The 26,274-nt window shown below is 33.7% G+C and overlaps 2 protein-coding genes across 13 annotated transcripts in view; both read left to right on the top strand.

The window, feature by feature from the left end:
- LOC105344808 (receptor-type tyrosine-protein phosphatase kappa) overlaps positions 1-1,285 on the top strand; it is a 31,098-nt gene extending 29,813 nt beyond the window's left edge. For all 8 annotated transcript variants that reach the window (XM_011452699.4, XM_011452698.4, XM_066066818.1 and 5 more), the window contains one exon: positions 27-1,285. In XM_011452699.4, coding sequence (XP_011451001.3) covers positions 27-89 — 63 coding nt within the window. In that variant the 3' untranslated portion in view covers positions 90-1,285. The remainder of the gene's footprint in view (positions 1-26) is intronic.
- Positions 1,286-11,379: 10,094 nt separating this feature from the next.
- On the top strand, positions 11,380-25,217 carry LOC105344807 (prostaglandin E2 receptor EP3 subtype). Of its 5 annotated transcripts, none has more exons than XM_034458494.2 (5): positions 11,398-11,473; positions 12,309-12,377; positions 18,867-20,062; positions 21,429-22,198; positions 25,071-25,217. In XM_034458494.2, the coding sequence occupies exons 3-5, from the start codon at positions 19,232-19,234 to the stop codon at positions 25,102-25,104; spliced, it is 1,635 nt and encodes a 544-aa protein (XP_034314385.2). In that variant the 5' UTR covers positions 11,398-11,473; positions 12,309-12,377; positions 18,867-19,231; the 3' UTR covers positions 25,105-25,217. The 5 variants fall into 5 exon arrangements, with proteins under 5 accessions (XP_034314386.2, XP_034314385.2, XP_034314384.2 ...); XM_034458493.2 differs by lacking the exon at positions 11,398-11,473 and adding an exon at positions 11,480-11,722 and having other exon boundaries at positions 12,312-12,377; XM_034458492.2 differs by lacking the exon at positions 11,398-11,473 and adding an exon at positions 11,480-11,722.
- Positions 25,218-26,274: the final 1,057 nt, after the last annotated feature.

The raw sequence follows: 26,274 nt of genomic DNA, 5'->3' as shown, positions 1-26,274 counted from the left end.
AAGAATCCTTTTTCCATGATTTTCAGGAACAATACCGATTCTGTCATGAGTTGGCCGTGGAACACCTGCAGACATCATCCTCGTCATGACGTCATAGAAATTACTCGTGTAGATCACAGAACACTGTCTACCCAGAATAAGTGGTGCTGGCGACGTCATAATCCAAAAATAGAATATTCAAGATTTCAGAGTCGCTCGCTCTTTGAAATCTGAAAATATGGTGCTAGTATCAGTGAATTAAACTATACATATTTTGATTCCTATTTTTCTAAGAATCTGCTGGCGAGTTATTGGGTATATAATTTATTCAATATCAATCACACAATAGTTTAGTCCGTCTGTCGTGGAGAATATTGTTTGCATGACGAAGAAGATGAGGAAGAAAAAAAAAGAAAAGAAAAGAAGCCCATTCATTCTTTAGTTGGTTGTTTAAACGAGAAAAGTGTGAGCGTAGCTTTTATCATCACATTACATTGATTGCTGATCGAAGTGTGTATCCATAGCTTTGTATCATCTGACAATATCTGTGATATAATTATTATATATGACTGAGAGAGTATGGATTGAACTCATAGAATCTAGTCGAGAATTTGTGCAATATATTATCATGGTATTAAAAAAACAATTGTTACAAGAAGCTGAGAGAAAACTTGCTAAAAATCGGTCACTGTTTTCAGGAATTTGATATTAGTAAATATATTAATTAAACGGTGGTTGTTCTTGAATAATGTTTTTTTTTCCACAAAGATTATGTTCATGTTAATTTATTGAATTGAACTTCCGAAATTATTTGCACAATGACATAAAAAAAGTATTGGAATAAAGGAAGAGGAAGAGAAGGGGTTGTAATTGGAATAAAAAAATAAAAGCTTTAAAAAGAAGGTTAAGTGTTGTTTTTTAAAAATATGAAGCATTTTGATTACTATTATGTAACATTAAAAACTCTTTTGCATTGTCATTTTATTATCAATGATCTTTTAATCTATGGATTAAATCACGTGTATATGTCTGACATGTTTAAATTATACTGATGTTATATTTATTGTAATTCACAATTAAAACCTTGTTGTATGGTAAAATATGCTATTTGTAACATATGGCCGGCTTTTAAACATGGATATCTTTGCGTGGAGGGAAATCCCCGCACTGTATCTGACAGACTTCAGTGACTTGTATGAGTATCTTCAGATATAATTATGATCGTTGAGCTTTCAGTTATTGCGATATGTACTTCTAATTGTAATAATGTACCAAAAAATATACGAATAAACATATTATATGACATGACTAGTTGTTCTGATTGAATACAGTACGTATGGCCGATTTTGGCCCGTGCAGCGACACGCTAACGTTGTTGACGTTGCTTTCCCAAGACCTGTCTAGATCTGCAATTGTTATTGATTTTGGGCTTGTAAAGTAGATAATGAAAATAAATTAAAACGTGTCTTCATTCACAGAAAGTTCGTTTCACTAGATGAGTTGTTGTTCTTAAGGAAAAAAAGGAAAAATAGAATTTCTTTTAATTCAAACTTAATTTTTAAATATAAAAAAAAATATATATATAATTGAATGTAAAACGTGAGTGGAACAATTAATTAACGATATTTTTAGTAGGAAACTGTGATTTTTGCTTAAATATTTGTAAGTAATCAAAATCATTTTATTCAAAAGATAAAGTCGATTTCATGCAACTCGCTTGTACTTTATTTACACTGAATACCCCCGATAAAGAGCATCATTTAATTTGATGTATTTTCATTTGCTACTCCCCCACAAGTTCTGTTTTCTGATTGAATATAATTATCATTAAATTCAAGCGTCAACGTGGTTGGTGGACTTTAATCACAACAGCAACAACAACCAGTAACAGTTTGTCTATGATATTATCGAGAATAAAGAATTTATTAAATTATTCATATAATACACACCTACATACTGGACGATGACCCATCAGACGCCCTACACAGGATGTAGAAGCTGACTCACTGGGCCCGCGGGAGGAAGGAGGGGGCTCCGAAATATCAGCAAGCACCTGCTGCTTCTTACTCCTTTAGAATATTTTCGAACACACCTGAGTATTTGTTTATTTGCATATTGAGACAGGGACCGTTTTGCAGCACCTTGACGTCCAAACTTATTATATGAAATGATGATTATGATTGATAAAATGGGTGGATATTCAAATAAAATCAATATAGATAAAATGATTAAGGAGCTTCTGATTAAATGCTTGAAATAACCCAGACATCATTATCGCATTAAGATGAAAGTATGATACACAAAGGTACATTGCATGTTTTAATTGCTCTTTTTCTAATCCACGGAGTATTAGAATCCGGTTTTCGATAATTACGCATGCAAATGATATTTCCCGTTCTTGTGAATCCGCGATGAAAAGGGGACCGAATTCTGTATTTTTGATGCAAAAATAGCTCAATGACGTTGTCTAATCAAATATGTCAATAAATAATTCAAAAAATGTTTTTTTTTAATTCTGACAAGCAACAGACTGTAAAATGAAAAATGTAATTTTCAGTAAATCGATTTTTAACGTCGTATAGCTAATTGGAAGCAGACTTGTTTGTGTGAGATCGTTTACTAATTCTAAGAAACATATCTCTTTTTATAATTTAAGAGAGAGAAAGAGAGAGAGCGGGAGGGGGAGAGAGAAGAGATTATAATGATTTTTCATTTCAAAGACACTATTTGAAACGATTTTTAAATCATTAATCCACTTGCGTTTGAATCATTTGTTTTAATAAGTGCATTTATAAACGCAATCCATGTTTATAAATATATTCTAATACCAGAATCATTTTCAAATGATGACACATAAGATCAATATTGGTTAGGTAAGTAATTCAAATCATATACGTGTCCATCTTTTTTTTCACACATTATATATATGTACATGCATATTTGCGGGTCACAAGTATTTAAAAAAAAATGAGTTGATTGAATTTCATAATTTGTTACCTATACGTATGCATACCTTCCTGTCGGATACTCTAAGCACATATGTTTATCTTCATCACTCGATACTAGAAAAAAATAAAGCTATTTTCTACAAAAAACACTCTACCACTTATCACGATTAGTCACACAGTTATACAATATGCAATCTATTCATCTGGCGACATTTAAAACTTGGTAAGAAATAGAAAGATGGTGACAGACCGTGTTGTTCGCCGAGGTTCCAATCTATGATTCAGTGAGTAAAGGTACAAACGCATCAATAGGTCACCATATATCAATGTATCCCCTGCACTCTTTGCACATATCCTATAACAAAATACACATTCTGTCTGTCTGGGGGAAGATATATTAATCAATTCTCTTTTGAACATCTGCACAGAGTTGTGTAATACATGTTTATGCTCTTTGCAAGTATCCATGCATACCTTCACTCACTATTCAAACCCTTCAAATATATACATGTTCAAGCTACATTTTTTTTCGCCTCATTTTGTGCTATGTCACCGTGCTCTCGTTAGCTTCAAGAACAGGTGTTAATTCTATCAGGGTTTTCTACGCAATATCTGTAAATGAGTTTGGTTGGTGTTACAGATTTAGAGTTTTGTCCAAATTACACCATTGTTCGCACGTGTACTATCACTTTGTATGGAGGAGTGTTGTTTTGGTTCTATATGTTGTATTTTTATGATTTTGGCACAATGTTTAACATCTTTAGTGTTAAGTAGAAAGACCTGGGCTTGAGAGGTTATGCGCTAAACTATAAAGGTTACATCAACCTGATTTCGACTCAAAGAAATTGAAATATTCAAAGGGGAAAACTCTCCTAATCACTTTAAGCGTCAGCATACTCTCTTCTGTTTTGTAGGGATGCTTAAACTGTTTTTTCAAAACAATACACGTAGGTTTAAACATATAAACAAAAATACATATCTTATCATCCAAAATCACAGAGCATCATAACTTCCAGAACAAATTGAAAGTGTGGGAGTACTAATCCAATCCGAAATCTTGGCAAGAAAAAAAAAACATTTTCGGAAATCCTCAAAATCCTAATCCGATCCAGGGGAGGGGGGGGGGTTAAAAGAAGTTTCTTATGTTAATTTGTTCTCCGGATTATAGTGATGAAAGAAGATGGGAGAATAAGAAAGCGCAAATGCCCATTTGGTTTAGTCGTAAAATACAATTTCAATTTTTTTTTCCCAATTAGATATATTTGATAATGTTATAATACAAGGTTACAAAAGGACAATTTCTAATTATTATATTTAGCTTTAAATATTCTAAAAAATGATAAGAAAATAAATAAGCCCCTAATACTTTGTTGGATCGAACCCACTACCTAAAACCCGAGTTCTATAAGATTACCTTATGCCTGGTGTTCTAACCACTGAGCCAATTGAGTCACTACAAAGTGCTGTGTTTAAATGCAACATGTACATGTATATGCGACTTTAGCCACGACTCTATGGACTTGTATTATTTTTCTAAAACGTTAATTGTTGATGTACAAAATGACATTTTTAAAGGATAGTGGGTCATCTCTCCATGTTTTTTGTTTATTGAAATCGGTTTAATTTTCATTAAACCTTAGTTAGACTATGACAAAAATATGGAGCTCAGACCCACTCTATAAAAGAAAACGCTTTAATCAACATATTACAAATACTTAACATATAATTTATAAGGGTTACAAATCGATGTTATGTAAAATATAGTTTTTACATTGTTTGTGATAATTTAAAAGAGAAATTATCAGATTTGTCGATATTTTGATTTAACAGTATCTTATCTATCCTCATACGGGCATTTTACGAGCCTTATTCACACATCTACTTTAAAAATTACTTTCTGAGATCTTGCCTTGGGTCTTGTTAATCTCTTACCGCGTCGGTAGTTATCGTAATTTGTCGTGTATTTGTGTGATCGATGTCAACTTGTTTAACCACTGAGGTTATCAAAGACTTTGTAAGACTGTCTTATGAGATCACTACGTAATTGTTTTGCTCAATTAAAAAATATATATATAAAAAGATTTAAAATAACTTTGTTTAAATACAATATCATGATTATTACTTATTTTTCATTTTCATGACAAAAAACTTGTTGTGTTGATGTTATTTAGATCAATTTCTTGGCTATCCGCTCTAATCTCGATACCATTTTTTTTTTATCGCACTGCAAAAATTAAGGAAATACGCAACAATTTCAAGTGTGATTTATCAGATCTAATATATGTAAAATAGAATAAACTCGAAAGTTTTAAGCGGTGTATCTTTCCAAAATGAATAGCTGAATTACAGAAACAGTTCAAAACTGATATTCTATGTGAACATGTATGTAAGTAACCAGAACACGTGCTTAAATCATGCCGTCAGTCCCAACAGTAAAAAAAAAAATGTCGGATTAAACGAATTTTACATTGTATCTTGATATTCGAATTTATTACAGTCCCCCGAGATATAATTATGGGGAATTAAATTATTTGGGTCAAAGTAAGCATTAATATCATCGATTTTTCCGACACAAGTAGCAAAAAGGCCAGCGTTGAAAAAATGTATTAACTTCTAGGCATTTCTAATGCATGCTGCACGTTAAGATTATGTCCCCCAGAATACTCTACTCCAGCTTGATCCTCCTATTACAAATAACTGAAATTGACTTGTATAAAAATTGTGATTATTAAGATACTTTTATATATCCTATTAGCCACTTCGAAAATTTGTCGCAACAAAGAAAGATAATAGGAGTCTTGTGTTGCCCATATTTGTAGGAAAGATCGTATAAATTATAAATGCCTAGTTTTATTGTTTTTTTACTGAATAATAGAGAAAAATATTATATATGTATATGAATATATATATATAGAGAGAGATCTTATCACTTTTACTAGCATCCACTAAATCTTATAATTAGCTTTCTTTTTCGTAAATGCAGTAATCTATACCCGATTGCCATTTCAACAGATGCAATACTCGTATCTTAGAAACCAACGGAAGCATTGATATCCGGAAACCTAATTAACACAGAGCATACATGTACATGTATGTTTTATGAAGGAGGGTGACTAGCTGCTATTGTTGGTTTGATACTTTACTTTCCTATACTTAGTACGTAAGCCAGTACTTGGTTTATGTGAAGGTGTTTATACCTACTAGACGAGAAATTATATATATAACCCTGTTTTGTTGGGTTGATTGGTCTGTGACCTCATATATTTGTACGGTACTGTAGGAAATTTGTCTGGAATTGCATCCGTCGTGTGCAGTACGACGGGGTGGGAATAATGGCGTAGAGGCTCCAAGGTACATGTATAAGGTTTAGGCGCGCTGTGGGCCGTAAGGTAAAAACAAAAGGTTTAACCCCTACCCTAATGGTTTCTAGTGTTTAAAAAAATTGATAACAGAGAAAAGATTAGTGGAATACGTGATATTGTTCCCATTGTTCCACTAAGTCATGATCAATTATAAAAGTTATATTGTACATTTTAAAATTGAATACTGGATGAATGTAATAACAAAACTTGTTTAATACTTTATCAACCCAACAAATTTAAAAGTAGTAATTTAATAAAACAAACAACATATGTAACCCCAACCCCCCCCCCCCCCCCTTCCACACACACACCTTTTAAAAAATTGATATATAACAAGGTTTATGAACGATATCGATTCAGTTTAGATGTGAGCATGTTTTTCCTTTCGTGTCGTCAGCCATTTTTCAAAGAGAGTCTAAAAACGGTCGATTATCCGATTAAAAGGTCTGTCTTATACAAACGTACTTTGGAAGCTACATGTATTTGGTATTCAAGATTTTGTTTTTTAATCAGCAGATCATCATACCAGTAAGTCATCGCCCCCTCAAACTCAAAAGATTGCAGCAAACATTTGGAATGTCCTGAAGCACGACATCTTACACATCAAGCACAGTCAATAAAAAAAAAATCCAAATGTTGCATTGGAAACATTTCTGATGCTGCATCATAAACGAAAACATAAAGATAAATTAACAGTGCACTGATATTAGAATCAGGAAAATAAAAAAGGGGGAAAACCCTCAATTTAGCTTTAAAAATGTGTCTCACTTTGTTATCAACTCTGATGCTGATGACAAGGGATTTGAAGGGGGAAAATCGGTAACCACTGATTTGTTAATTTTAACTTTTGGTTCATCAAGTAAACGGAGCCGCGAAAGTCTTATCTGTAACCGCCTTAGGAAGGATAGAATACAAAAATTGTAATAACAACATGCCATAATAATTTGAACAACTGTTGGAACATGAAGTATAGCTTGACCTATGTTTCGGTGCACTTGCACTGTCTGACATCAAAACAAAATCTTGCTGGTTTTGGAGCTCATTCGTTGTAGGCATACAGAAAAAATACCGTAGAATCAATTTATCTGTATTTGATTTCTGCTTTAAAGTCAGAACAGACCAGATACTCGAGCCTCTTTTGGGTGATGGAAGCGGACTCCCTCACCCTCGAGCTCGCACGCTTAATTCAAAAAAATATACCGTGCCCCTCCCCCATGAAAAAAATCCTGGATCCACACCTGAATTACCATGGAATTTCTGCACCCAAAGTATGGAAGCTGTAATCCTTTTGTTGTTCTTGAGACTTTTGAAATCATAAAGCAGTTTGTGTTTTATGATAACTAATAAGCACGCGGCTATCGTATAGTGGTATAAAAGCATGTAAGTCTTTCTCAATCAAATCATGAGCACAAAATCAGCACATATATAGAATAAGCAATTGTTAATATATCTTTACTGGTCACCGTACATAAGTGACTTATAATAAAAGTTCATTGTTAAAGGTTAATTACAATTAAGAGTTTTAATATCTTGTATCCGTTGATCGTCGTCCCTAGGCCAGTCATCATTGAGATTTTTAATCTTCCTGGTCATTTCGGTGACACCATGATTCAAACCTTTGTCACTTATCCTTTTCTTTCCAACTGGTTACAAAGCAGACGAGGTCGCTAGGCAGATCGTAAACGATGAACTGCACAATTAAAGAATGTGATTTACAGCTTTATTTTCAAAGATTTAAGTTTATTTTTCCATTGAAAAATTTACACTTTGATACCCGAAGGACAAAAAGCTCGCTATTAATGAAAGAAGATCAAGTAAATGTTTTGTCTTTGTTGCGTGCTAAAATACAAAAATGGCAATTCAGTGACAAATATAGACTGCTGTTTTGAACATTTTTTTTTTTTTATCTTTGGGCAGGTTTTATTTTTTAACAAGTGAATGCTAGTATGCTAGAGCCAAAAATATAAACCCATTTATATTTTCATACTGTATATTCTATGAATATCTGTATGATATAACTGGTCGTGTCCAAATATAAATATAAGTTTACGGAAGTCTAACCTATCCGTAGGGGTTCTCTGCACCCGTGCTTTATATCATATTAAGCAGTGCATCTCAAAATAGAGATATTTTAAAATTTACATTGACAAATTGTTAAATCGACGCATTTGTTTGTCAAACTTTGCAGTGCAGTAGATACGGTATGACAGCAAACTACTGACCACAGAACCCGAAGAAGCATACGACAAGAACTTTGTATAATTTGCACTGCAAAATAAAATATTTTGTAAATTGCCCCCCCCCCCCCCAACAACAAAAAAAAAATTGTTGTTGCTATTTCCACATTTTTAAATAATACGTTAGAATATCATACCTTATTAAAAAAACTAACAGTCTGCTTATTTGAGAAAAATTAACGCTAAGGCGTTGAAAACCCTTATTTCCTTGAAACATCTGTTTTGCATCGCCATATCTGTTGAATGAATATTTTGCACAATGTTGATTTGTCGACTTATTATGCAATTATTGTATGCCTAGATGGCCGTGTAGTCATTTTTACACTGTATCATATTAAGATGATCCTTGAAAAGAAAAGCCCCAAAAATTGAAAATAACTATTCAGTTGATTTGGAATATTTCTTTATTTAAAAATAAAAAGTTAAATGTAATAGGTAATTCGTTGACTTTCCACCTTAGAAATTTGTTTCATTGGCAAACTATGATCTTAGTACATGTATTTCACCCCCCCCCCTACATTTATATTGCAGCGCATTTCTTTTTTGTCGTTCAATTATTATGTTTTGTTTCTTCAAAAACCTGCATGAAACTGTTTTTTGTACCGATACTTCATCTCTGTTTTTTTTAAACTGAAACCAAGGGAAACAAAAACCAAACAGCAAATTAATCGAAACGTACTTTACCGCTGTTGGAATTCTGCTACCCGTAACTATAGCAGTAACTGCACTCACTGTCAGTTATAATTCTGGTCATAATGAGCGATTGATTCTATTTAAGGTCTTCCGTTTCCAACGGAAGACCTTATAGTTTTTGTACGATTTCTTCTTATTATTATTTTTTTCCACAAATTTTGTGCACGCGATTTCTCGAAAACTGTTCAACCGATTTCAACCATTTTTTCACAGAAGATGAGACTTAATATAAACTTCATATATTTTTGAGATTTTTCCTGTCGTCACTTCCGGTACCGATTTATCGGCCATTTTGCACATTTTTACGACCTTTTTTGTGCAGAGTTGATCTCAGAAACTATCAGAGATATGACTATGAAATTTTCAGGATAAGTAGTCTATAGTTTGAAGTTGTGCACTATTGTGTTGTTTTGCGCTAGTGGCACTATTTCTTGGAGCTTGCCTAGGCACGAAAATTGGGTACGAATTTTCATTCAAAATTTTCACACGTTTTGATTTATATCTTTTTATCAGTTGATATTTTGTTGAAACATATATAACAAAAGTGGTAGAGAATCAAGAGTTCTTTCCAACAAAATCCAGAAAAAGGGGCTGGCCCCTTTATTTAGGGGCTTAGGCACTCTTAAACTCTATTACAAATAACTTAAAAACGATAAAGATTTTGTAATGCATTATAGAAGCAAAGTTGTTGATCGTACCAATATCTATTAGAAAAAACCATTGCCACGCCCATCTATTACGTAATTAAGGATTTTTAGGGGCCAAAGTACTTAAACTTTGACGCAATATAACTAGAGAAGTAGACATATTTTGTTAGACATCATAGAAGAGAAAATGGTTGAATTAATGATTTAAATCGATTCCAGTTATCAAAAAACGAATTTCTGTCCCCATTAGGAATCTAAAGGGCTGGCCCCTAAAATATTCAATCATTTGTATCTCAAAAAGGATCAACAATTTTAGATGGGTGTAAGAACAAAAAATGTTAGTATTCTTAAGACCTTTTCAAAGAAATAAAAAAAGGGCTGGCCCCTTAAATTAGGGGCCAAGGCACTCGAAAACTCTATTACAAATAACTTAAAAACGATAAAGATTTTGTAATGCATTATAGAAGCAAAGTTGTTGATCGTAACAATATCAGTTTGTAAAACTCATTGCCACACCCATTGATGACGTAATTAGGATTTTTTAGGGGAGTAAAACCTTAAATCTTTAATGTGCTGTATGTGAAATGTGAGTGGAAATTCTGAAACTTCATTGGTATCGTTTGAAAAATTGAACGGAAGACCTCCTCGTTACTCGTAACGAGATCGTATCTAGTTATCATTATAACCATAATGATGGTATCGACTTGCTAGCTCCCACAGAAACTCGACCAAATCCCACCCTCCCAAATGCATGTTAAGGAATGGAAAAATCAATGCATTTGACCCAGGATTTGAGGTGAGTATTGATTGCATATAAATCACTGTAATTATTTCGAAACTTTAAAGTTCACCCCATTCTTTTATAATTAAAAAGCAGTTTCACTGTTAATGAGATTTTTAATATTTAGCTAAGCATATTCCATTATGTTGTTTGTGCGGAGAGATATTTTTCCTCAATTTTTGAACTCGTCGATGAATGAATGAGAAACATGTGGCTTTGTATCCACGGCAAAGTTTGTTTTACCTGCGTGATTCCAAAACAATTTACCAAGTGACTACCAGAAATTCATTAGTTTAAATTCCAGAAGTGTTTACAGACAATTTTCTCCGAAACATTATTTATCAAATGTATATATCTCAATGGCGCTGCTTTTTCATTTTCTGAAGAAAACTTCAGGGCAGCTGTTTACACTCGGAAAATATTAAATTTCGCCCGGAAAATGCTCAGTGATTATTCTCGATAAAGTGACAAAAGCTGTGAGGTTTGATTGAATTAGCCCGAATTTATTTGACCGTAGTGATGATGTACACTAACGAAGCAAATTTCCCCCGGGAATACGTCACAGAAAATATTAATCCGGAAAGAACTGAAAACCACCAGTCCCCGTTCACGACCATAACTTATCTATAAAAAAAATTATATACTGTGATTTATATAACATCCTTACCATAACCCTACTTATATATGCATTTATAATATTGTCACGTGATCGCGGTGAGTAGTAAAGGCGGTGCATAAGAAACAATCACGCTTAACAACTTCCGCAGTGATATATACACCGGTCTCCTAATTCGATGCGTATTACCAGAAATCGATTGCGATCAAGGTAAGACCTCAGACGCGTGCCACTTGTGTCGAATATTTTCTTTCCTTCTTCACTTTACTTTTTCTTCCGCTGCTTTTCCTCTCAAGCAGTTGTCAGCAACGGAACGCTGCAAAGCAAACATTTATATTGCTCACTTTGTGCGAGTCAAACAGTTATTGAATTTCCGGTGTTTTGTGCTTGTCGCCTTAGGTAGGCGATCTATGGAGGAATGTATTTGTGTATCAAAGTCTGGGTTTTATAACTAGACAGGTTTGTGCAATTCATTTTTTTTTCTTCTTTCTGAAAAAAAATGTTTTAGTTGACATGTATTTATAATAACTTTGATATTTTTCAGCTTAGTTAAATAAAGAAAATAAATTAATAGACCCACTCCAATCTAATTTATTAGAAGCTATTAAATCTTCTTTTTTCTATCAGATGTTTGTGTGACGAATTTTTCTTAAAAACACTCAAGATAAATAGCAAAATTACTGTTCCTCATGAATTGATATAAATTAACGCTCCATTCTAAAAGTGAATCGGCGACAACAGATATTTATTGATTTTAGATGGTTAATGCAAGCGGAGTAGCCAATTTGTACCGAAGTCAAAGAAGAACGTCCTATCATATTTCTTTTCCATGATGTGCCACAAAAATTTGACATTTAGATAGAGTTAAATTTTCCCACGCAAAATAAAAGTTGTATTTGAACAATCTTAATACCTTTTATAAATGATGTAATTCTTAGTTACCAATGAACTTTTATCTCAGTCTTGCGTCGTGGGTTTACTTTCTATCATATGACAAGATTTATTGGGTTACAGCTGATATATAAGTTTTTGTTTTATTTAAAAGTAGAATTAGAAGTTATTTTGGAAAGACGACAGAGAGAGAGAGAGAGGGGTAAACCGATACTAAGTTCAGGTAGGAGTCTTTTTAATTGTTGTACATATGTGAGATTTTTTAATAGATTAGGAAAAAGGAAATTTTGAAAATTTTCAAAGGTGTCTTAAAATGCCAACGATACTACAGAACTAAACAGAAGCTACAATTAAAATAAATCAAAATATAACTCAACAATTGAATGTGTAAAATGAAATACTTTATATATCAAAGAAATCTAAACTGTAGATTCTATCAGGTTCACCCTATAAGGACAACCGTCGTTTCAGAGCAACATTTGTCGGAATAAGGTTAATAAACGTTTTGTCTTATTAAAGCCAGGATTAATTGACAAGTTTAACATCCAAAGCAATTTTTTATAAACCAGAAAAGTCGTAAAAACAATCGATTTTGACCCATTAAAGAAGGGATCCCTCGTGGAGCCGGACTGTGTCAATGTTGGCATGCCACGTGCACGCAGTACGGGTTGCGATCGACACTTATTTCCATAAAAACCAACAATTTTCCAAATTGACGTCGCTTATGTTGCAAATCACATGTTGGATCGAACTGCTATGTAAATTTTTTGTTAAAAAGAATCAATTTACTTAATGAACTTTGAGGGAAGGAAATGCAATTATATGAAATAAAAGATGAAACACTGATACCACTTTTTCCTTGTAAACTAAACGCATCTTTACAACCGTAGTGAATCTACAGTACCAACACCAAACTCAATTCAAAATCGTGTTCTTTTGAAACTTACCATCAAGTTATCTTTAAAATAAACATATGCCTGTTCGGAGAGGTTTCTTAATTGTTCCTGTCGACATACAAGTGGTCGCTCCGACTTTTATGAAATCAAAACACCACCATTTTAGCAAGACTTCAAATCTCATAGTAGGATTCCGTACAGCCGTGAGATTGAATACCATTATGGGATTTGGGCACATTCCTAAGATTGAATTCTAAAAACAATACATACATGTAGCCATTTATATCACTGGGAAACATGATATAAGATAAATTCATTCTGTTTTTTTTATTTTTCATTTTCACAAGAAAATTTAAGTACGCGTTGTGACTCTTTCGAGCATACTGTACATCTCGAATGAAATTGATAACCACATCGAGTTTTTCTACAGTTCATCTACATCGAACAACTCTAAAAAAAAAAATGTACATGCATTTATTCTACACACATTATAACTTATATAAAATCTTAATCGAAAACAAGCCAAACACAGCATCTGAACGAAAAATATCTTGCATGTAATTTTAATAGAAAATATAGCGAGCTTCTTTGCCAAAAGATGGTCGCAGATAAATGTTACACCAGTGTTCTGTATTACATTCCTATAACATCATCTTCTATGAAATCGCTGTTATACAATGTAGTACAATACACAATGATTCTATGTTTAGTTTCACTGCTTTACCTCGCTTGCATGGGAATTAACATTCTTTGAATTCTGTTTAATTATGGAAATACGTGTAAATTGTGATACTCTGCAATAACGCGCGCTTTCCCATTGAGCTAAAGAGTGTTGGGTGATTTAAAGTTACATAGTTGGTGTCAATTAAATGAATTTTCGTTATTTTCAGTGTCGAATGAATGGAAGTAATTCATTAAGAATTACATGAAGTAAAACATGCCCGAATACAACTTTACAGTTCGTGATTGCGATAATTGCATGCAACGTGTTTTTTAAATAGTGATGCACATCAAAATTAGTGACTTTTCTCAAAAATGATAAAAACGTAAATGTTTTGATAATATTAATCATAAAATTGAAGGTAATAACAAAATATTTACACCCTCTTCCCTCTTCTTGAGATGAAAATCAATTTGGCAAGATGTAAAACATCAAAAATCGAATTTGTTGGAGCTTATACAGATTGATGAAGGATACTTAAACTTACATGTGTATTTTTCCAAAGGAAAACAAAAACATATGTTCCTTATTTCCTATTTAATCCTACTCGGAAAGTTTGTTCATTGTTGACACGATGTATCTCGTTTATTTCTGTCAAAATATCAGGCGACGCCAGTCAACTTTTCCCACGCGTATTTCCTGATGCCAGCTGGCGCTTCGAAACTTATTCCGGTTGTCTTTTCTGTTTTATATCCGGTTATCTTGTGAATATTACATCAATTTGTACATGGTTTTCACCCACAGAAATAAACTAAAGTTCTCAGAGAGAGAGAGAGAGAGAGAGAGAGAGAGAGAGAGAGAGAGAGAGAGAGAGAGAGTTTAATTAACCCATTTAAATTCAAACATTGCGCATGTATTCTGTTTTATACTTGTATACTCAAATATCCAGTAACATTTGAATCCCCGCGCCAAATCTATTCCGGTGTTTGGTTAAGAGGTACTACTAGATTTTGCCCCTTTTTTGATAAAATCTCAGTGATGACACTGAAAATTAATGTAAGATCTGAAATCACTTTTCTATCGCGTGTATATACAATGTATTCGATATCTCTCCGATTCATACCAAAAACAAAAACTGTAAAAAGTGCGAAAATTGGAGTCGCCGCAAAGCTTACTTTATAACAGTAATTATTTTCTTTATCAATAGATATTACACTGCAGAATTCTTCTCTTCTTTTTTTTTTTAAATCAAAGCAAATTAAACGAATTATTAGATATAATTGTTCCTTCCACAATATGAGATCGTTGATACATCGTTATTTAATAGGAATTATTCGTACGGCGCTGATACAATCCCCTGACGATGTAGCTGAACTGAAAGATACTCTGCGAAAATCGGAAAATATTAGCAAATCAATCGAGTATCAATGTTGTAATCTAAATGGAATGATATTCCTGATACCTTGCGGCCGTCAAGAATCGCTCGATGGTGGCAACCGATCAAATTTCATTCTTAATCACAGAATTAATATTGAAATATTAAAAATATTTTGCCTAGCGATTAAAACACTTTGAAATTGAATTTTTAAAAAAGGGTATTAGCTTTCAATATTCTTTATTCGCCTAACAGTAAAAATTTAATCATTGAGCTGTCAACATTAAACATTGACACCTAAAGACGGTAAAATCAAGTTAATCATAATCATTTTTTCCTATCTAGATATTTGTTACGATTCTCATGAGTGTCATGTTACATGACATTTATACCTAAAATACTTATAATTTCATTGTTATTGATGGTGATGGAAAACTGAAAAAATGGTGACTAATAAAGATAATAAAGATGTGATTAACCTTAAAGCTTTTTTCTTGTAGCCAGTGTGTACTGGATCAAACAATCATCTCTCCTTCAAAATTTACGTCCATTGGCTTCATATATATTTAAAAAAAATAAATGTTGCATAGAATCGTACAAAACAGTAACAATGACGTATCCAAATATGGAGAATCATTGGGGGTCATATGTCATCTGGCCCTTCTATATAAATAAGGACACTTGATATACCTTTACTTAGTCTCTGTTTCTTGTTCTACTTCTGTCTATATATCTCAACTACAGGCAGTCTTCTTTAATGCTGTTTCATACAAAATATAACTTTTGCGAACATTGCAGAGAAAACGGCATGTTTTGCGGGTTATATTTATTTATTTTTTGATGAAATTTCCCCACATTTGTTACATCCGTTCAAAACGCAAAGAGGGGTTTTTATTTCTCTCTTGCTATTGCTGTCTGTCGCTTATTCCCCAAGTGTCACTTGGCTTTTTCTCTTTAATTCGTTTGTAGGCCAAGCATATAAATGAGAGCGCGTCCTTTGTCCTTTACTACTATTTCTGTGAGCAGACAAATTGGTTTTGTTAGTATATATATAAAGTGCAAAAGCCTTTTTTTTTTGCCTTTACAAAACAAAGGAAAAGATATATTGTCACCGGGAGGAAGATTTTATTTCAGTGTTTTCTTCGTCAACTGACACATAAATCTCGAGTTTTTTCCTTTTTTTTTTTTATTATAAAGTCACACTAAACTTCCTTTTAATTATAAAGTCACACTAAACTACCTTTTAATTATAAAGTCACAGTAAACTTCATTTTAACGTTTTTTTTCTTCGAAAAATTGAATTTTGTACTTTATAATGATTTAAATTTAGTTTAATACAACAGCTTCTAGTGTATGTGTTCTTATGAGATTTTGTCCCGGAATGTTTTATTTTCGCATCGAATGGCCCAGCATATGACAATCATCTATTGTTCTATTTTTCAAGCCAACAACAAACTATAAAAAAAAAATTATATATGATTCGGTAAAGTTTTTCTGTACTTCAAACGAAGTTTCTTTTCGATTTTGAAAAGATTAACAACATAGCAAAACAGCAATGATATCCAAGAGAAAATTACGTACGTACCGTATGTTACTGATAATCAGAATACTTTATTCTTTGGCAAAAATCTATGATTTATGAAGTGATGAACAAAAACTTCTAAAGAAATCATGGAAAATGATAATGGGAAAAACCCAGTCACTGAGTAAGGTAAACGTCTTACATAATTTGTAAAGATTGATATATAAAATTATCGTTGAAAGCATGATAACATACTTTTGTTCAACGGAGCCGTATCTCATGTAATTCATAAACCTGCCTGCGATCCGGATGTTTTGAGGTTTTTTGTCACGGATTTTTTTTATCCTTAACGCGGTTACTCAGTCAACGGATGATTAAAAATGACTTAAAATTTTTATTGATTCCGCCCCTGTGTAACATTATTATACTTTTTGGAACTGGATTTCGGCTACAAAGCTATGCTTAACCGAGCTCACAGAGCACAAGGGACATATCAAGCCATTTCTCATCAGCTTCCTTATAATTCTATTTGACATTTCAAGCTTTCAGCGAAATGACAAATAACATACATGCATCACAACATTGAGATTTAAATAAGGTCCCTTGTGGTCAAGTATAGCCAATCAATATGCCTACAATCGTTTCTTTCGAATCTGTTTTCTAAGCATTGTCCCCATGGGGTATCACAAAGCTTACGGTTTCAAAAGCCTAGCTAGACAGCGGTCACTTATTTTAAACGAGATTGAATTGATGTTTATATATATTACCTAAAGAGGGATCACGTTCATGACATCTATAACAAACGAATTACAGCTCTGGTTTTGAACCAAAAATGAATGTTTTACAGTGAAACGCAAACCCGTCCATAAAGGTTTGCGTCCATAACGTATTGTATGCTTAATGATGCTTGTGTACCGCCGAAAAACTAGCATGTAAAGCCTTCATCATACTGGATATTTATTCGGAGAAACCTGACATTGTTAACTTGTAATAAATTCAAACGAAGCTTGAAATGTTCCTATGTTGCTGGTTAATTCGTCTGTCCATGAACTTTGCAACACTTACCGAGAAAAAAGGCAATGGTTACTGCAAACATAAAATCAGTTATTGTGTTTTTTTATTAACTCCCCTGGAGGACAACGTGATAATTCTGTTACTGAAGAAATCTTGTTCAATTCTTTTATTTATTCTCAAGCCAGGATGATAATTTTTTCTAAAGAAAGAGAATATCATACACTCGTTAATAATAGAAGTTATGTCATAAACCATTGCAATTCTTTCAGAATATAGTACATGTTCTTGTAATATGTACATGTAACACTGTGATGTTTCTTGTTTGTAGATTTCATCACCGACTTTTCAGTAACTGAGCTCGGCCATTATTCTATCGAGACGCCAAACTAGTTTATTTGTTTGATCAAATGGACATGTATACCATATTGTGATTTTTTATTTATCATATAAAAAATTGGGAGTTATTTAAAAAGCGGCAAGCCGTATAATTTCAAGAATTGACAATGTTGAATACTATAAAATTGGTAACAATAGAAAGGATATACATAATATGAGAACGTCTATCGCTCTTTATACGTTCAGAAACTGTTTTTTACTTGATTTCATATTTAAAGACTTATTGGTCCCTTCATGTGATCATTATATAATCTCTAAGCGTGAATACCTCTTATTATTCAGAAAATGTTACAATATCATATTGTTAAAGTAGTTGAATTTGAAAACCCGCAGTGCATTTGACGTAGAAATATTTCGAAACCTAAAGAAAATCCAGAGCAAAACGTAATTAAAATAATCAATGACAACTAACGCTGAATTTCTTTGCCATTGAAATACTTAGACGATTTAGTATCTAGTCAAGAGTTAGTCATTATCCTAACATATTTGCTGCTGCTTTTTTGCTGCTTTTTGCCTTTAACCTTTACGTACTGAAAGAACGTAATATCTGAACTGACACTTGCCTCTTGACAACGCATTATAAAGCCCCATTAATTCAAGGCTAATGCTGTTCGTAATGTACGATACACCTTTGCGACCTTTCAGAGATCGCGTCAGAAAACCCGCGCGCTTTTAGAAAATAACTCAATAAAGTTACTTCACCATAAAGCAATGAGTCCTCAGGTCATTAATCTGGCATTTAGCGAAGGCCAATCTTGGTCACATTAGAAATAAATTATTCCTACTGCACACCACCAGTATTGATTTTTGGGTCAAAACACGATACAATTTTTGATAAATTTTTGCAGGGATCATCTCAATTACAATGGAAAGGGAGGACTCAGGATAATGGACAATTCGCCTGCGATTCCCGTGGTAGCCCATAATTACCGAAGTGATGCCAGATGTTTTCCAGAATGATGTCAGTTGCATTTTGATTAGGTCATCATGGAACGTTGACTTCAGGGACCAATCACTTCCTAAAACAAATCGTTGCAATAACAACCTATACAACAACATGAACATGACAATCATTATGTGTCCACATTAAGGGTATACTGAAACAAGGCGACCATCAACAAATAATCGCTCTGAATACTTCGTGTGAATCTACCAAGAGGGACAACGGTGCATAGTGACGACACACTTTGTTAACTCTGTGAACATCTTTATAATGGGATCTATCAAAATGGAATCGGGGATCTGCAACAAAACAGCTACAAACAATTCCTCTCAACAGACGGAGGCCTGGGGAGCCACAATCGTGTCACCGGTTCTGATGTTCCTCACGGGGACTCTGGGAAATGCCCTGGCTTTGATTGTTCTCCGAAAGGGGCGATCTTCAAACAGCATCTTTTATACCATGGTCGCCGGACTGGCCTGGACTGACCTCACCGGTATCATCATGACGTCACCAGCGACCCTCGCTGCCTATCTGAACGACAGAAAATGGTTCGGAGGTGACGAATTCTGCCGATTTAATGGATTTGTGATGGTTTGTTTCGGATTATCTACGCCTTTAATCGTCGGTTGTATGGCAATTGAACGATTCTTAGCCGTTCGATGCACTTTCAGCCACTCAAAGCTTTTTAACAAAGGTCGAGCTAGATTGATGCTAATTGCAATCTGGTTATTTGTGTTAATCATAGGAATTATGCCGCTGTTTGGATTCGGAAAGTTTGTCGTGCAGTACCCGTGTACTTGGTGCTTCTTTGATTTTCACAGTAACGAACCTTTGTTAAACGGTTATGGATATCTTTACGCCTCGCTACACTTCGCTGTCCTGTCCGTAATGATCGTCTGCAACACTTACGTCATGTTCACCTTACTTCACGTCAGGTATCTAAAGAAGAGGGCAGAAAGCGTGGAAGGAGAGCTGGAACATCAAACATCGACCGGACTAGGATCGAATAAGAAACGAAAGCAACGAAATACAGAGTTACAAATGTTTGTCCTTATGTGTTTCTTAACAACAGCTTTTCTTGTGTGTTGGACCCCATTTATGGTAAGGGAGAAATTGAAACCAATTGCAATTCGTGTATTGATCACGTCGAAACATCATTAAGGGTGTAAATGTCAGTGAAGACAATCAAATTGAAACGAGGTTAATATAGATAGACACACTGCGTGTTATGATGTTTAATGGTGTATCCAATTACTCGATATTTTATGACGAACGAGAAGACCCAACCATACTAAATACCACTACATATTTATTTTGGCCAACAAAAATAATCAAGAATCACTCCATGCCCAATGTAAGAGAAAACGAACAATTTTACAAGTTTGAAATGAAATCGTACCTTTGGGATTCAGCGTGCACGCATTTTACCTTGTTCTGTTTCGACATAAAACGATCTGCTGCAAGAGCTTAGCTAACTGCTAGAGAATTGGTCTTACTTTTATAGTCAACAGGATATTAGTTTTCTGTATAGATAAAGAATAACTTCGACGATAAAGATTTATCTATGCATTCTTTCAAAGACGCTTAAAATTAATCTTGTAAGTCCATAAACTTGATTTCCGATTTTTTCTTTGGTCTCCATCGTCCAAATTAATGTACAAACCACTATTAAAGCAATATACCAACATCTCTCTCTCTCTCTCTCTCTCTCTCTCTCTCTCTCTCTCTCTCTCTCTCTTGGGGCTAATGATATTTTGCCCATCAAAAAAAACCAACAAAAAACCGAAGTTATTATGACATAAAGGAAAAGAAGAGATTGCTCTCTGCTTAGCACGAAAACTTTAAATTTTCTGAATAATGTTTGGAGAGACTAATCAATTAAAGTTGCATAATGTTTCTTCTCTTCACTTTTCTAAAATTCCTTGAAATAATCATAAAAATAACAGGTTTGTAATTCCAATATTCTATCGTAGACTGGGTGGTAGGAATCTAAAACTCTAAAAATTCAAGTTAATTGCGCAGAATCGATGTACACTACATGGATATGCTTTTAACATGCATTTTGATGGTTTCATTTAAAATCAGAGCTGAAATTTTTGGAAACTAGACATGTTTCTTCAATAGTTTGATTTATTGAGTTGTAATTGGATTGTATAATCTTTGAAAAGGAAATGCTAATATCCATAAAGGGAACTTTTAATTAGAACCATTTTAACAAAAGCTTGGACTTTCAGTAGGGCGTAGCTATTTATTCCTTGCGTCAAAACAAGTTAAAATGATTTCAAGCCAAATATGAACTGATTGCGTTGTCTTTAAATGACTCAAAAGCCAGACAAATTTTGTTGATTTCAAAGTGGCCGAATGGCTAGCAATGAAATAGACAGGCCTGCGTCCCATTACTGTTTGACACAAGTCCATGCTTTTGTTAAAATGGTTAATTGTATAAGTAATTGCAATATATTTTTAGGTACATATACTAATAACGATAACTAGTGGGGAGCCAGACTACCCCATGGATCTCACAACAGTTCGAATGGCAAGCTTCAACCAGACTCTGGATCCATGGATTTACATCATACTACGGAGATCTCTATTCAAACGACTAAAGAGATTCTTACAAAGATGTTTCTGCTGGGAACAATCTCGACCGGATGTGTACAAAAGGTACGCGCATGACAATCACTTACGATGCTACAGAAAGCCTTGTTTTGCTGCTCCGGCATATCAAGTCGAGGGGCAGGTAACTCCTTCTGGACGGTGCGTTGTAAAACTACAAAGAAGACCTCGTAGCTTTAATAATGAAATCAAACAGGTGCACTCGCTCCCTGACGTCATGAAAGACACGTATTCAAAACCGCCAAATGACGTCGCATGTAACAACAAACCAGACGTAACTGGAAATCAAAATTTCCTTGACCCCCAGTTTCGTTCAAGTGCAAAAAGGTCCATTTCAACAAGGAAAGAGGCCTCAGAAAAGACACCTTTGAGAGAGGAGAGTTTGCTATCAAACAATGCGAGTTCCCATGAAGACAGCGATTCTTCGATGTTGGAACTAAATGTTTTTTGCTCAGATGTTAAGTCGAGTTCCGATGATGAAGATACTGCAGACGTTTTTGCCACAAAATTTACAGATCTTTCAAGTGAGAGTCCGGATCCGGAAATACTGAGGAAACCGCAGCGCCGTAAATTGGCGTCGGATGTTGCGTATTCACAGATGCGTCATGCATGCCCCAACAGGTGAGTTTTGTATAATGCTAATTGTATATTAACTGAATGGTAGCCGTCCTCTGATTTTTAAACATAGGAGAACATTAATCATGAAGAAAGAAACGTTAACAGGCATAAAACATACACATGCATGAGAAAATTTTTTTGGAGATATATAAATCATGATTGAGCTTAGACTACTTACTACGGTTTCTTAAATGATTTCACATGTAATTTATATAAAAATAAAGTTTCTGATAGAAAATAATACTCTTGAAAATACCGGATATTTCTATTCGGAGTTTTTTCTTCTTCTAAATCACAAAACCAATACCATTAAAATGCATTATAATTATTTAAAGGTTGGTATTATTTTAGAGCTTGCTAATACTCAGTCCCAAGTGTCTGTAACCACCACTTTTTGCCTAAAAATATTTTATAAAGATAAACACATTTGGGCCCAAAGTACATTTATTCACTAAAACGAAAAAAAATCAGGTTTTTCTGTTATGAAAAGCCCCATCTATCCTTCGCGCGCGGGTTTCAATACACATCCAAAAATGCCTTCGCGGATTGACATAAAAAAAAATAACCGGATGATAATTTAAAAATTGTGCGAAGAGTCCCGAGAATTACACAATGGATAAAATGTTAGATTTCCCAATTGTAAATCTTTGTAAGAAACTAACTGTATTTTCATTACTGTGAATTTCTCTTGGCATTAAGAGGGAAAGTGTGAAAGTAGGAATCTTGGAAATTTTTTGTCATATATTGATTTCAATATCTTTTACTGACAGTATGTGCATTCATGAATTAAATCAACAAGATGTGCAAGATGTCCCGTATCCTGGGACAGACATTAGTACAAAATCGCCATTTTTAAATAAATGCCAAAAAATGTCATCCCCCCCCAAAATGAAATTTAAGTGACCTTTATACAGGTAGGTACTCTATCTCACGCACATGTATACTGTATAAAGTTAAATATTTTAATTCTGGTTGTAACGCGACATTTGATTGTATAGAAAAATTTAGTTAAATTTGTATAACCTGGTTTGCACGTCACAAGACACGTCACAATGCACCAACGTCAAAAACGTACTAATCCGCTTAAAATCACGTTTGAATTTTGAATAGAATAATATCGTTTTTAAAAGTAAAACGGACTCAATTTGTACAGCAAATTACAGAAAATTAAATTATAAGGAATGAACTCCATATCTACCGAAGTTATTCTCGTATAACCTGGGTTGGAGCAGTTTACGCTCTTTTATAATCCGCTTCGCGGATTATGAAGCGTAAATTGCCCTAACCCAGGTTATACTCGTATAACTTGGGTAGACATTGAGTTCATTTCTTAAAAATTCGCCCCTGTTTATTTCCACCCCTTTCGCCTTCATTGTCAATGGGTGAATTTTAGACTGGGCAAATTCCAATATCGCAAACTATACATGTATATCTTTAACACAAACCGATCTGTGCGAATTCAAGGTGGGACAAAGCTGTCTGCGAGTGTAGAAGAGTGATTAAGTAGCACAGGGCGAAAATAACCCTGTATACAGAATATATTATTGGTTGCATTTTGTATAGGGAGACTGATGGGCAATGCATGTTTAATCGAAGACTGAACTTAGATATGTACAAATGCATTGTTATATTGACCACCATTTTATGACTCTTTTGTCAGTAAAAGAATTATTAATGCGATATTTCACATTTCATCCTAAGTGGTCAAATTACACTTCACTGCAATTCAATTTCTGTCAATGCGACGTCAATTAAGCGCAGAACAATGGGATCTGTAAGGTTATAGACAGTTTTGTAGGGGGTTGGCTAGACCGTTTGCAGCTCTGAATAGTCGCGAAATGGATGATGAAAAAGAAGCCAATTATTCATTCTTACATACTTTTATGAAAAATGAAAAATAAGTTGTTCATTGGAGGTCTCGACTCATCAGATTGTCCCCCCATTGTTACAGTAAATGTTAAAAGATACTAACCAAGTATATTGAGAACGGATTGGTATGAATATTTATGGTTGATTTACAAGAACAAATTAACTAGCATAAATAACACCAGACTAGTGAAAGTACACATCTGTTTGATAATCGCGAGAAAAAAAAATGATATTGGTTTGAACCTACAATGTATTTGATTTGTTGACATTGACACACCTCAGCCTTCCGGAACGGAAATGTAAGTGATATATTGACGTAAAAAAATCAGAAAATTACATTACAATGAGTCAATATTGATATACAATTAATTTAGCGAATTGTGGATTTGGAAACAGTATGAAAATTGGTTTTTATTATTCCCAAAGATGAGATCGTGATAAAAACAACGGCCAGAAATGATACCAAAAATTAAAAGGTTTTTGCATTAGATCAACAGATACAGCTTCAGTAAAAGTTCATTCTGTTTATGCATGTACTATCATCAAAAATAATTTATCTTCTGAATCATTGTAAACTTTTAAACTACTGTGGATTCTTCAAATTCCAGGAATATCCACATTTGTGCTGTTATCAAAATGCAAGCTACGTGATTGCCCGTGTTACAGTATTCATAGACCCATTGTCCTCGAATTCACCTATCTTTAAAACTCGTGATTTCTACAAAATCCGTGAAAACTGATTACAACATAAAGCGACAAAGACACAATGTTAGATAATCTTTATTATTACATATGTATATATTATTAGAGCATTAGATATGCTTGTTTAACACACCAAATTAAACTCGTTGCATTTTCTAAGTTATAATGTACAGTTATAAAGTTTCAAAGACACAGCTATGAAAAAGTTGCAATTTTAGTTTTTGTACAGAGGTTTGCATAAAATACCTCTGGATATGCATGTAAAGAAAATCATTTTCAATTTTCCTTTTTTATTTATTTTCAGCACAGTGAAACACAGATCACATTCCTTTACTTAGACGGTCCCTCTGCGAATTCGAAATTAACATTCATCAAAAGGAATATTGAACGATGTTACAAGGAGCTTAAATTTTGCGAAAATCCGAATAATTTTGAATAGACATCCGGGATACCAGTATTACAACATTCGCCCACAGGAATATTTCGATTGGTTCTAGGCCTGACAATTCTTATATTTAAAAAAAAAAAAATTTAAACTCTGTAAAAATCAGACTTATTTTTTACTCGTGTTTAAGGAATTTTTACATTCACCAATTAAAATAGCATTACAGTAGTAAACATTCTAATTTAAAAAAAAAACCCAGAAGACTAATTATTGTAGCCATGAGAATGTTGTACTTTGCGGTGAACAGTTATGCAAGCCGTATGTGACGTCACTAATCATATTTGATCGTTCCGAAGAGACATGCATAAAGTGATTAGTATTCTGATATGGAATAAGAAGCGCCAAATCTAATTATCTCAGCAACTGGAGGAATTCAGCATGGAATCAAAAGTCTATTCACATTTCATTCCCCGGTTGGTTCTACATGTATGTTGAAAATATCGTGTTTATTTGTTTTCTTACAGGATAAAAGTTGGGGCTTATATAAGTGCTTTAATTTATTAAATTGTATTTTTTTGTATAATTATCTATATACTTTATTTTCAAGCATAAAATGTGCAGTGGACGGGCTGGGGTTAAAAGGGAAACGTTATATATACGACATTAAATTATTTTACGTTTAATCTATCAGTATATTTTTATCAATCAGTCACGACGTCGCGCACGGTGTTGGTGTTAAAATGTCCTTTCAGGGTGCGCGCACAGTATTTGAGTATTTTTTAAAACAAAAATTTGGACATATGTAATTTTATATACCGATCTGTTCGAATGTATACGGACTTCAACAAAACATGTAATAAAATGTAGGAATTTTTTTTATATTTCATAAATCGGTGTTAAAACCTGAAATTTTTTCTAGAAAATGGCATGTAGATAGGTAACACTTTTTGGGTACATATCTCAAATAAACTACATTATCTCGGTGAACTTTCATTTTGGGAGAGAAATTTTTGGTGGACTAATTATTTTGATAATGTAACAGATATACGTCATAACGTTTTTGACGTAATCAATGCCAGGGATCGACGCCGGATCAAAGAATTCCCAGAATGGAGTTGTAGAT

Source organism: Magallana gigas, chromosome 7, assembly GCF_963853765.1.
Source record: "Magallana gigas chromosome 7, xbMagGiga1.1, whole genome shotgun sequence".
In the NCBI taxonomy this organism is placed as follows: domain Eukaryota; kingdom Metazoa; phylum Mollusca; class Bivalvia; order Ostreida; family Ostreidae; genus Magallana; species Magallana gigas.
Note: the sequence above shows the minus strand (reverse complement) of the source record. Positions and strands in the feature narration are given on the sequence as shown.

Excerpts from the sequence above, each read along its gene's own strand:
- LOC105344807 (XM_034458495.2), top strand. The coding sequence starts at position 19,232 with ATGGGATCTATCAAAATGGAATCGGGGATCTGCAACAAAACAGCTACA. Across the intron at positions 20,063-21,428 it reads TGTGTTGGACCCCATTTATG|GTACATATACTAATAACGAT; the intron begins GTAAGGGAGAAA and ends ATATATTTTTAG. Across the intron at positions 22,199-25,070 it reads CGTCATGCATGCCCCAACAG|CACAGTGAAACACAGATCAC; the intron begins GTGAGTTTTGTA and ends ATTTATTTTCAG.